Source organism: Seriola lalandi, unplaced genomic scaffold (assembly GCF_002814215.2).
Source record: "Seriola lalandi dorsalis isolate HSWRI2012SDOR001 ecotype SW California unplaced genomic scaffold, Sedor1 jcf7180002053753, whole genome shotgun sequence".
NCBI classification, from domain to species: domain Eukaryota; kingdom Metazoa; phylum Chordata; class Actinopteri; order Carangiformes; family Carangidae; genus Seriola; species Seriola lalandi.
In genome coordinates this window covers 270,937-284,457 of record NW_019524306.1, presented here as the reverse complement: position 1 = coordinate 284,457, position 13,521 = coordinate 270,937, and the positions used below count along the sequence as shown (strand labels likewise).

Here is a 13,521-nt window from a genome sequence, read left to right as displayed (position 1 = left end):
GTCACGCAAGGAAAGAAATCCATCTAATTCAGAGGCAGGCTCTCTGTTGGTTCAGTAATGGGACGTTCCGGCTCAGTGCCTGTGCGGGTTTTTTTTCCCCCCCCAGTCCGGGCTGTCGCTTTAAGACAACGATGGCTTTGTGTCTGATTAATTCAATGTACGGCGACGCGTTAGTGGAGAAACCTTATTAGACAACCAGCCACACACGCACACACACACACACACACACACACACACACACACATACACATACACAGTCGAGTGAGAGAGAGGAGAGATACTGAGCAGACCAGTGCGCTGGAGAAGAGCTGGATTTTACTTTAAAACACCTGAAGTCTTTTTTTTTTATGATTAAACCGTGGGTTCCATTTTTTTTTCTTTTTTTTTTTTTCTTTTAAAGATGAAGGCATCTTGAGGATGGGCTGCACACATACACGTTTGGAATAAAAGTCTGCATCACCGCGCACGAAAGGAGGGATTGTTCACCTGCAGCTGGAGTAAAAACACAAAAAACAAAAAAACAAAAAAAACATCCGATCCGAGGAGGAGGACAGAAGATCGGAAGAAGGGATGTCGTCGGAAAAACACGGTGAGTGTTTGAATTGTCTTACACTGTGGCGTATTTTGAAGCCTAATTAGCAGCTTGATTGAGCCACTTCCGAGGTGAGGACATATGTTATTTCTGTCTTTGTGTCGCCTGCTCGATACATGTCAGATCTTTTTGTGTGTCATATACATTTTTTTTTTCCCAGCTCCCCCCCTCTTGTTTCCAATCCGCCGTTTGTCTGCACAGCGCTGTGTCTATAGGATGATGCACCGCTGTGTGGGCGCAGCCTGGGGGGGAGAAAAAGAAAATAACCATAGGGCCTCATAGTATGTCCATGGCGCCCAATAGAGAGTTTAAAGTCGCATTATCAGACTTGACGTGATTACATTTTTATCTCAAGTTGAGTATTTTGTTTGTATTTGATATATTTTCTACATAAAACGCGAAAGACTTCCACTGATAGTTATATAAACAGGCAATTTCACAATTTATTATAGTTTTTTTTTTTTTTCTCCATGTGTCTCACAATAATCATCATTACGCACAGGCCCACGTACATCTCTCCTGACTACGGACATTAGTGTGGGTGTCCTCTGCGCGTGCACGCCATCACTCGCGCGTGTTTAACAGCCTTTAACAATAATCCTCAACGTCTGGTGCATATTACAGCCATTTTTTTTTGTCTCGTCTTCCCAGTTTCCTTTCTGTCTTTCTTTCTTTTTTTGTCTTATTTCATGACGTTGAAGCACCAACTGCTTCTGATGGAGCTCAAACAGCGAGAGTAGAACAAACAGCAGAATAAAGCAATAACAAAGCTGATAATGACACTGAAAGCTAACTGTAAAAACAGCTGCAGCTACTCCTGTGATGTCTTTGTGTTGTTTCCCTTCAGTTGAAGCAGAGCCTGGATGCTACTGTGCTACTGTACACATCACATGATCTGGCACATGTGAAGCTCAGAGTTGTGAATTGATCTAAGATGAGAGATTCATTTACACCTGCAGACCCACCTGAAAGCAGGTGGTGAGAAAAAAAGGAAGCTGTATTTGTTTTTACTATCCCCTTTTTAAAAAAAACAACAACTTATATCTACTAAAAGAGGCTCCAGTATCATTTTGTCACTGTAACTGATCTGCCAGCTGCTGATATCTGAAATATTATTTATACAAACGCATTATTCATCGTCTGCCTTTATTATGTAATCAATGAAGTTGATCTATTCTGTTCTTCACTGCTGACACAATGGACCTGTGAGGATAAAAAAAAAAATGTATGAATAAAATTGACTTGACTTGTTAAACACATCTAATAACTAATTACGTTAATATTACATGTAGTTGCTATAGTGTTGAGGAAGCTGCATCACTGGAGCAATCATTAATCTTATTCCATTCACGAGAACAGTGACATCACGCTTCCCATTTAGCACAGACACACACATTAGTTTTTATTTGTTAACGGTGGCGTTATTTTTAAATGAACCGTTTTAAAATTATTGTATGAATGTTGATATCTTGATTTGAAATCAAACTGTGAAGGTGTTGCTGTTAGAAACCATCAGCAGTGGAATAGTGACAACTAAATGATAGATTTTAAACTACTGATCAATAATTTGTAATTAGCAATAAACATTATGTCTAGAACTGGATTAGTTGTGAGTATTAGTCCAAAATTGTTATTAAATGTTCAGCTCAGTATAATTTAATTTAAAATGAGCTGGTTTTGAACTTAAAAAACATAAATACAACAAGCAAAAGAAACTAATATGATAGAAAAGGAGCTGTAACATATTACATTGCTACTACAATATACATTTGTCAATTATAACACTAATTAATGAGACCTGACATCTACTTTCTTATGAAGGGAGTTCCAAAATAATGACTAGTGATTAAATCATCTATTTGCCTGGGCTCATCCAGATTCAGGCTTGTAAACCAGTTTAAACAAAGACACATCTATTCGTGACCCTTCATCAGCAGAACACATCCCTGTTTGATTTGAATCTTTTTCAGAGGCCTGATGAGATGAAAAATTATTCAATAATTCACAAGAATAAAAATAAACGTGAGAGGAGGGAAGACGTTTTTCTTTCCTCTCTCCTCAGTCATCTCGGCACCACCTCTAGATTTGAGATTCATTCTTGTTCACACTTGACGGTGGAACTGAGAAAGAGCAAAGCTACGGGTGAAACAGAGGAAAGAAAACGAGAGGGATGGATGGATAGATTTTCAGTTCAGTGTCGTTTCAGCAACGATTTGTGAATCAGCTGCAGAAAAAAAGCAAGAAAACTCACAAAACAGAGCTCAGTGAAGTGGTTTCAATGCTAAATCTTAAGCATCTATAAACAAAAGGTCACAACCTTTTGTTTATAGATGCCACTTCACTCAGCTCACGGTTTTGTGAATTTTCATGCAGTTTTTTTTTGCTGGAAATAACTCCTGTATTACCAGTTGCTGTTTAATGCCAACGTTTTGGACTTCTGAATATCTCATGTTCCCGATTTTTTCATCGGGACTCAACTGAAAATCCTCCAAACTACATTTTCTTTCTTCTGTTTCACCCCATATTTGACCATTTTCATAATTTTCATCCGACTTTGAATGAAAAACCCGTAAATGTAAAGTATGCCACCAGCTCACTCGCATGTATATTTTGTGTCATGTTTGCTGAGCTACTCGTCACGTCTTATTATGACCTTTTAAAGGTGTCCCCTCCCTCATGCTCGCTTCCTTTACCCTCTGTCTGTTTCTGGTCCAGTTCCTGCTTGTGACAGAGTTGGGGACTGTTACGTAAAGCCGGTCCCCGAGCACAAGTCGTCAACCCTCATCATTCAGCCGCTCTGCTCTCTGACTGCCTCCTGCTCTCCTTCTTCCTCTCTTGTTTCATCCTCACCTCCATCTATCTCCATCTCTCTCTCTCTCTCTCTCTCTCTCTCTGTCCCCGTCCTCCCTCCCTCCTCATGTCCCTGTCAGAATGGATTACAGCACCCTCAGCCACGTCCCTGCCGTGAAAACACGACACCCTATCAGTCATTTTCAATGTTGAACAAACACAAAGGGAGCACGAGTGTGAGTGGAAAATGTTCAGACGCCCCAAAATCCGACGGCTGCTTCAGTTCAGACCATCAGATGAAGCTCTCCATCTCAGAAATGTCACATTTCTAACTGATGGTAAACATTGTTTTGAAGAGAGACAGAAAAAAAGGCCTTTTTCTTCTTCTGGGGTGAAAATGTCAATCACTGTCATCATTAGCACACAACCTGCACAGGTTGGAAACTATCAGGCGTTTTCTTTTTTTCTTTTTTTTGCGTGGATGCTCTCTGAAGTCTTACTGAGGAGCTGTTGTCTGTGTAATTGTGTAATCCCCTCCTCAACACTGAGATAAGACATATTACATTCAACATAGCCGTGTTTGAGTTAGATAACATGCCCCCACTCGTACATCTCTGTCCTCAACTCTTCTTCCTCTACTCTTTCTATTTCTGATTCCTCTCCTACCTGCTTTCGTCTTCCTCTTTTTCTTCTTCTTCTTCTTCTCTCAGGTCTCGATGACTCTGGCCGTCAGACCATGCAGCCTCCCCCGTACCTCGCTGGCCCGCAAGACCCCAACATACCCCAACACCCCAACATGGCTCCTGCGCCGGGCACCCAGCCCAGCTACCCTCCCCCGCCTCCTCCACCGGGCTCAGAGGGTTACCTCCAAGAAACCCAGTTCCACTGCGGCCCGTTGGGACCTCCTGGGGCCCCGCAGGGATACACCGTCCAGACCCAGGGTCCCGGAGGCACCATGCCTCACCCCCCTGTAGGATACCTCCACCCGGGCTACCCGCTTCAGCTGCAGCCTTGCACGGCTTACGTACCCGTGTACCCCATGGCATCGGTGAGTCAGAGACGACACTTTTTAAAGATTTCGCAGGTGTGACATCAGGCTGCTGCAGGATTACACCAGTCTCTGTTCAAAATTCAGCACACTGTACATTTCATATCACAGATAATCACTCTTATGTTTTCATCTTTCACATTTACAGACTTGATGGCTGAAAATTAATTTGGGTAACATTTTAATTTACCTCTTAGGTTTCTAAATAATTAGAAAATAATTATTACTAGAAAGTGTCTTGGAAAGACACTAAAGAAACAATGTCTCTATTTTCCCTATAACTCATACAAAATTATGTGTTTTTTTTCCTGGAAACTACTTTGGAAAGTATTAGAAAATTATAAGAATTACAAAACCATAAATTAAAATGTTCCCTTTCTTTGATATCAACCTCTGTTTTATGTCTTGTAAAATATTCATTTGTTGACGTTAGCATGTAGCGTCACGCTTTTATCTTCTAGAGCTTCCAGAGGAAAAGTTTGCAGCAATGTTTGAAACATTGAACATCTCGGTTGATGTGGCTTTATTCACATGTTTGGTGATTGTTGTTCGGACAGAGAGATGAATAAGAGTAGAAGTAGAATATTCACAGAATAGACTAATTCCATATATTATGTAATGATATACAATAATATATAAATTGCATTTCTTGCCCATAGATTAGCTTTTATGAAAAGTACACGTGTGTTGCATTACAGCATGTGTCTGAACTCCAGGCTTTTTTTCTGCTTTGCTTCGCTGTGTATGTAGTTTTCTGGCTGTTGGAAACTAATGTGTAAAGGAAACTTTATATGTACAACACATTTTGTCCGCAGGGTAATTCAAAGTGCTTTAAATTAGACAGAGACAAAAAACAGAATATGACAGAAATGACATTTGCTTGCTGGAACTTAACGTCTGGCAGATGAAATGGCGTCAATCATTTTTTATAAGTTTTAATAAGTAGAGTCATCGTCCTCGAGTAGTTTCTGGAGGACAGGACATCCCGAAAGGTCACATGATAAATCTGAGCTGGATGTGAGATGATTAAGAAAAAAAAAACACCTCTGCTACACAAAATAGTGTTTTTTATTTTTACTCTTCTCAAATCTTTGCTTTTCTATTGTCAAGTTTTACCTCTCCTGGACCACAAACTATTAAAATGAGACCATTTGGGCTTCACTGTTGTTTTGGGAATGAGGCACCGACCACAAACTACACAATTCCCAGTACGCATCCGACTGAGTACATACTGTATGTTTCATGTCATTCCCTCTCTTCTCATTTCCTCTCATCTCTCCTCTATTTCCCATCTATCAAAGGCACAAAATTCCCAGAACAATAATTTAGAAACGGGCAGAAAGAAGGTTTTGCTTTGCAGGTTGTGAACCAATCCACAAGATCATTAATAGTTTCTCATTTGGAGCCTTTACTTATTCATTCATTTAGTACATATTAATAGATAAAACCATTCAGACTATATCCTGAAATAAAAACCGCAAAACAAATATGAGTCATCAAATAACTGAAAGTGTCGCTGCTTTTGTGCTGCCACAGGTCCCACCACCAAACATCAGTCTCTTTTAATAAAATGAATATTCACATGATTTTTTGTTCATGCACATACATTCTCACAGGATTGTGGGTAAGAACGCATGTAAAATGTCATCAAGAGAAAAAACCTGCCCTGTAGCGTCACGTTTTTCGTCTTTCAGACTCTTCACAAATGAATCACAGCTTCACGTATTTCCGGACGCGCCGCTCACGGACTAAAAGCCTAAAGCAACAGTGCGCTCTCTGATTTCTCTTCTCTAGCCTCGCAGCAGTACACAGCCAGGGGATGCGAGCGCACCGGGAGACACTTCCACAACATCAGACGCAGTCACGTCTGAGCTCTGCAGGTGGTTTGTAAGAGAGCGAAGCTGGTGAAAAATGTTCAATTGGCACCGCACTGTGATTAACTTGCCTCTGACGTCTACTGTAAAGAAAAAAAACAACAAAAAGAAAACCATCTAAATGAGTTTGACAGACGGCTGTCAAAAATGCAAATGAAATCTTGTTTCCCATTGCTCCCTGTCTGATATGAGTAATCCTAACAGGCGCTGTTTCCCTCCCTCTGCCTCGCTTTTACCACCGTCCTCTTTGCTCATGTCACCTTGTTCTTGTGTCTTTTGAGGGCAACGTGTTTTGTAAGCCGCTCTGCTCTTTTTAAAAAGCACATGTACTCACTCTGTCTTCTTCTTTCTTCTTTCTCTTTCTTCTTCTTCTTCTTCTTCTTCTCTCTCTCTCTCTCCCTCTGTTCAGGGTCAGCCCTACATGCCGGCTGGAGGAGCCCACCCAGGAATCCCCCCGGGCCAGATTCATCCCATGCAAATGCCACCCAGCATCACCCTAATGGACCGTCGGCCACCACACGACTACCTGCCCATTGCCGTGCTCACCACCGTCTGCTGCTTCTGGCCGACAGGCATCATTGCGATCATCAAAGCAGTGCAGGTTAATGCTGCTTCACAGTATCTTTTTGATCTTTGGGTTTTATTAACATAATGTCGCCTTTACCACAGACTTTGTGGTGTAAATGAATCTTGAAGTCATTTTACACATCAGTTTATCTTCGGCAATGCACTTGCCCATTAGAATGATAAGAATGCAGAAAAGTAAGAAGCTATAAATCTAAACCTATAGTCTTTTTGTCTTCAGCCACGCAAGCACAAAGGCCTCAGGTATGGCTTTGTTGTTTGGTCCGCCACTTACAGACTGAAATAACTCAACAATTATTGGAGTGATCGCCAAGAAATTTTGTACAGAGACATTCATGGTCCCCAGAGGATGATTCGTACTGACTTTGCCTCTCCCCTGACTTTTCCCTCAGCTTCACCGTTCACATTTCTGTTACTTTGTTGAGTGAAATCTCTCAACAACTGTTGGGTTAAGGGCCTCGAAATGTGGAGCAGCCATTCATGTTCCCCTCAGGATGAATCTTAGCTGTGTTTTGTGCCGACCTGCACATGAAGTACATTGATTGACTGATTCAGCTTCTGTTGGGCGTCAGAAACGCCTGAAACAGAAGCGAAAACAAATGTAAATGTACAACATACTAGATAAACAGCCACACAAACGGTTTTGTTTTTTTTTTTACACTTTCAGTCAGCTGACCTGTGGCTGCGGCCTAATACAGTGCTCTCTGTAGTTGCGGTTATTCATAGGAATACGGTTGTTCGAATGAAAGTGCTTTTTGCATGGGGAGATAAACCACTGAAAATATACTACATAAGGCGTACATTTCAACGGATATTAGGTTGTTTCGGCGGGTGTTTGTAAAAGTGTCTCTTCTCGTGGCCACGTGCACAGCAACACATAGCTCTGCCTTTCTGCCGGTGCCCCTGGTCGGCATTCCTAACTGGGAGACTGCAAGTAATACACCCCAACTATATATGACTACCTCACACAACTCCACATCAAAAAACCCAAACTATCCTTTTAACTAAGACCTTCAATATATTCATCACATGGATGATAATACTTGACAATCTTGTGAAATGCACTAAATCTGAATAAATGATGGACGTCAGGTAAATTAGTGAAACCTTCGTTACAGAGATTGTTGTCATTTTGATAATAAAAACGTCCATTAAGAGACGCAGCAGAGATGTTCGCTCTCGTAAACAAACCCACAGACGTTTTGGATGCGTTTGAATAATGCGATTGTTCGGAAACAGGATGTGACAGGCTGTTTTGCATCTCTTTCTTCCTGTCAACATGGACTCCAGAATAAGTGAAGTAACTGAATTAATTTGTTTGTGCGGGGTTGAAACACAGACAGAAAAAAACTCCCCCAAATCAAACTTCAAACTGTGAATGAACTGTGAATGAACTGTGACTGAACTGACACCAGCCAATATTTTCAATACTTTTAAATTAATGTGGAATCAGGGAAAACGGGGAACAGCAGGAGGGAAGTGCCGCTGCGAGTGTCAGGGTTTAGATTACACATGCAGAAAGAACCGATGTAGTTCAGTGTAATACACAGCTGCACCATCATTACACACACTCTCAGCTATGTCGTCTATATGACCTCTGCATGAAAAGAGAGAGTTTGCTCTTTTACAAGCCGTTCATTGCCTACAACATAAACATACAAGTGAAGTTGAGCGTGATGTTAGAAATGTAAAGGCTCAGTCTGCTGGCTCTCATGCTTCATGTTGTGCCTGTTCTTTACCTCTGTAATGACAGGCTGTGCTGACCAACATGCACACGACAGACCACGTTACATAACTGCGCCATTGTCGGTGCAACGGGACAGAATGGATTTTTTCCTCTGGGCCTGCTCAGCCGGCTTTGAGTTGAGCCGAGCTGACAGGGCGTGGACCCACCGGTCTGAGTTGTATATGTTGTTATGGTGTGTTAATGTTTTGTGGTGTGGCCTCGTTCTGCACATTCAGGCTCTGCTGCAGCGAAATCGATCCATCCGTGGTGTTTTTAGACTCTCTCCTGCTCCCACTCGTGCATCTTCTTGTTACATAACACCTATTGTAATTTCTCCTCCCCCCCCCACACACCCATCCCCCCCCCCTGATTCCGGCATCACTTAGGTGCGTACGGCGATAGCCAGAGGGGACATGGTGACGGCGGAAATAGCCTCCCGCGAGGCGCGCAACTTCTCCTTCATCAGCCTGGCTGTTGGCATCGCCTCCATTGTGCTGTGCACCATCCTCACCGTGGTGGTCATCATCGCCTCGCAGCACCACGACGACGACTGGGAGCCGTAACTCCACGCAGATGGGAAATCATGGCATATTTTAGCTAGCTAACTACTCTTATAATTGTTTGGAGGGAAGCTCTGAAAGTGCACTCAAACTGCTACTGCTTGCTGGCACTCTGTGTACAGCTACACACTCACACACACACACACACACACACACATACAACCTAACCTGCTGCCATCAAACACACACCGACGACCAAAAACAACCAATCACAGCTAACATTCAAATGCCAAATACAAGCAGCTGTCAAATGAGACCCAGTATTGCTGTTAGCACAGCGACCGCTTAATATTTACACACAGATACGAGCTGCAGGAGGGAAACAAAGCTCCTCGCATTAACAATTCATTTGACGCTGATTAATTCATACGGCCTTCACTGATGTAGTTAGATGAGAGGATAGGTCACTGTGTGTTTCCGTTTTCAATGCTCCAACATACAAAATGAGCCCTCGCAGTACCTGCAGTTGAAGACATCACATTCAAAGAGTTTCCTTTAGGATAGTTCAATGCACATTTTTAGTCTTACAGGTACAAGCATACATGTGTTCTCTTCTTTAAAAACTTAAAAAAAAAAAAAAAAAAAAGTGCCATGTTGAACCAGTGTTGATTTACAGAGTAGTATTATTGCTGATACACAGTGTTAGAGGGGGTGATCAATACACATTTAACACACCAAATGGAGACTGGACTTACAAAGTGACTTGCTAACCAAACAGAGTATTTATTTGAGCCTGGTTGTTTGCGTGTTACATGGACATTTTAGCTGGACGATGTGATACATAACTTATGAATTATATGTTTGTTAATTTATTTAAAATCTGTTATTTATTAATTTATTCAATATCTACCCATGCATTGACTTTGTCTGCTTTAATTTATAGTATATCACTGGTTTATTTGCAGCTATCTGACACTTTGAATTGGCTTAAATTTGATATCTCATGATGATGATAATGATATTGCACTTTGTAGTAACCAGATGAGGTGACGCAACTGCTTAGATTCATAGCTCTTATAGTGCATGGTTAATATAAATTTAGGCTAATGGGCTTTTAGTGCAAAAAAAAAAAAAAAAGCTTGTCTCCCAGTTGTTGGGGGGAGTATTTCCTAAAATTTCTATTAGTGTGTGGTACAGTATTTTTCAAAATGTTGAACTGTCAAAACAAGAAAAGGAGACAATTTAGATGATAAGTACTTGAATCTTGGGTTGTATTTTAGTGTATTGGCCTATTTTGTGTTGCGCATCTCTTAGCTATTTAATCTCAGACACTGTATATGAAACTTTAGTGCAACATTAGACTTATGAGGCAACATAACCCTGCATGTCATTCTCAGTTTGTTTCCATTTTGTCTTAAATATTGAGGCTAGATGTGCAGCTGTGAGCTCCTGTAACGTTGTTTCACTGTTGTTCTGCAGCGAGTTGGGTCCCACCACCCCACCCCCGTTATGAGTACAGTTTCTATAATGTAGCGTAGCTCTGAGCAGCAGGTGTGCAGATGTTTGTAAGAGCCAACATGGCTGTAACGTTGCAGTATGAACCATTTTGTGAGTTTTCAGGAGTTACAGGAAATGAATGTCTCCATTAGGAGAGAGAGAAACTACTAATGCCTATATTGTATTGTAGCACTTTCTGCTCTATGAAATCTTTCCTCTGGTTCCCTCTCTCTCTCTTTCTGTCTTTCTCCTGTCCACAAGAGTTATTGGACCTATCAACATATCTCTTCTTCTCCCCCCTTTCCTCTGTTGGTCCCTATGATAATGCTATTTTTAAAAGAATTACATAGATATATTAAAAATTATGTTTGTTGACAATGAACACAAATAGAGACAGTATAAATACAGTTTATGCCGTACTTTATTTCTTTAACAAATATCTACTAGTATTATTATTATTACATCGTAAATTATTGATGTATAATATTGAGTACGTTGAACACATCTGGGTTTGTATTTATCAAACTTCTAAGAATTATACGTACAAATACTCTTTTTTCTCTTTTTATTTCATTTTATTTGAGTGAAGTCTCCAGTAGCAATTACCACGTGAAGTAATGACAATCTAAATATTTATACTAAATGAATAGTGATGAAATAAACTGGAGACAGGAGGAAGCAACTGCAAAAGGACTAAGACCACCCCATTCCAAATTATTTTCTATTGCCAGACATCTAGGATGTGTTAACATCTGTAGAGGTTTAGAATAAGTACACGTTAGTTAAGAACCACCTATTTAGAAGTGAAACTCAGTTTGCTAAATAGATTTTATTATTGAAGCAGTAGTTTGACATTTTGAGAAATACACGTATGTACTTTCTTGCAGAGAGTTAGATGAGAAGATTGACACCGTTTAACATGAAGCTACAGCTAGCAGCAAGTCAGTTTATCTTAGCACAATGACTGGAAACAGCTAGCATGGCCCTGCTCAAAGGCTAGCCCATCAGAACCTCTTAATAGTTGTGTTTACATATCTGTCTTTGTGCGGATGTGAAATATAGATACTGTATATACTGTATATGTATAAATGAAATGGTGAGCCTTCGAGATGCTAGTAGGCAGTTTTGGACAGAAGCAGTGCAGCTGTTTCACTTGTGGCTAAGCTAATATAGCTAAGAAGCTAATAGCTTCATATTTACTGTAGAGACATGAGCGTGGTATCACTATGTTTATCTAACTCTGGGCAAGAAAGCAAATTAGCATATTTCTATTTATTTTCTTGAGCAGGAGTAAAAGCACATTAAGCCCAAAAATGTCACATTTAGCAGTTTGATAAATACAGGCCCTGTCCTTATACGATTGACTTGTTGATATTTGAGTGTTTGACAAGTAAATGAGGCACAGTGCTGTTTAGTATTATTAGTGTACAGAAGGCTCTGGCAGTGAGTGCACATCTATTGAATAGAGTCACTCCCAGCATATCTAGTTTATTTGGCGCTAGGCTGCATCTCCCTGTGTGCTTTCTGATAGGACTCCTCTGTGCTCAGCAACCAGAACTGCAGCTGTTTAATACACAGCTGGGAGGTGTGCTCCTCATTTTCTTTTTCTTTTTTTTTTTGTGTTGTTTTGTTTTTTGAGCTTGTACAGTAATTGCGACGGGTTGCTTGTTCAAAGAGCCAAAACTTACCTGTGTACATGTGGTTCTCTTGAGGTTTATTATTCTAATTATGTTCATGGCTGTGTTGCACATGCATTGGTTGTTTCTGACTTCAGTTGTTTGAGTAATGAATAAAGAATCATTTTGGGTTGTGAACGACATGATGGTGAAGGCGGCGTCTCATTCTTCGGATCTGTTTTTCACCTCTCAGTTTCTCTCCATCCTCTCAGTCTCTCTGTGGCCTCTCCTCTTTCCCCTCATCACTGAGGTGCTATTTATAGTTGCCCCGGTTTTCTCCAACCCTGTCTCTCTTTTTCCTCTCTCTGTCAGAACATGAACTACAGTATCTCTCTCTGTGTTGTGTTTAATCACAGGAGGTCTTGCAGGTTTGTGTTTAACATGATTACAAATCACACATTATGGTGAGAATTGTTTCCATGCATCATCTGCGCCAATTAAAGATGATTCCCAACCAGGCAGCTTATAATATATAAACCCAAATTTAAGCTTACATTTTTTGCACCACATCATTAAAATGTCTCTTCATATTTCTTTTTAGCCTTGCTATTGGTTTTAGTTCACCACTTTGGTCCAGACAGAAATATTTCAATAGCTATTGTATGTATTGCCATATTTTGTGCAGACATTCATAATCTGCAAAGGATGAACCCTACCTTTAGTGATGCCTAGCCCCAGTTTGTGCCTCTCATGTATCAGCATACGTTTGTGCCAAAGAGGTAATATTATCTCTTCTAAAGAATTAACATTTGACATCTGCCATTGAAAACTGTCTTGTATTGTGCATATGGTTCTGTAAGTAATTACAGAGAACAATAAGAAAAAGCCTCATGTTCAGCAAATTATTTGGTGGTAGTTAAAATATATTGAGATGAAGCCCATTAATAATGCATTCACCTCATGGATAATGTCATATTTCTCTCTACGTGATAGTACATTAGCTGCTTTTAACAATAAAAAGTCTTGGTATCGGTATTGTTATCAGTGATCCTGATCCTACTTGGGTGTCGGATTGGAAACCAAATTTTGTGGTGTTGCCCAACCCCTGATGCCTGCATGTTAGCACTGTCATTGTGAGTATGTTAGCAATCTGACCTTAGCTCAAAGCATCACTTTATAAATCGCTAACATGGCTGGCTAAACAGCTGAGAGGAGCTGCGGGTTCAGGAGACAATTCCCTGTAGGTTCATCACAACCAGAGACACCCTTTACCATTGAGTGCGTTTACATGTG

The 13,521-nt window shown here is 40.6% G+C and overlaps 1 protein-coding gene across 1 annotated transcript; it reads left to right on the top strand.

Annotated features, from left to right (window-relative positions):
* Positions 1-122: 122 nt before the first annotated feature.
* Positions 123-12,431, top strand: prrt1 (proline-rich transmembrane protein 1). The gene is made up of 4 exons (XM_023401783.2): positions 123-589; positions 4,093-4,430; positions 6,714-6,905; positions 9,002-12,431. Exons 1-4 carry the CDS (start codon positions 571-573, stop codon positions 9,176-9,178), a joined length of 726 nt encoding a protein of 241 aa, XP_023257551.1. The 5' UTR covers positions 123-570; the 3' UTR covers positions 9,179-12,431.
* Positions 12,432-13,521: the final 1,090 nt, after the last annotated feature.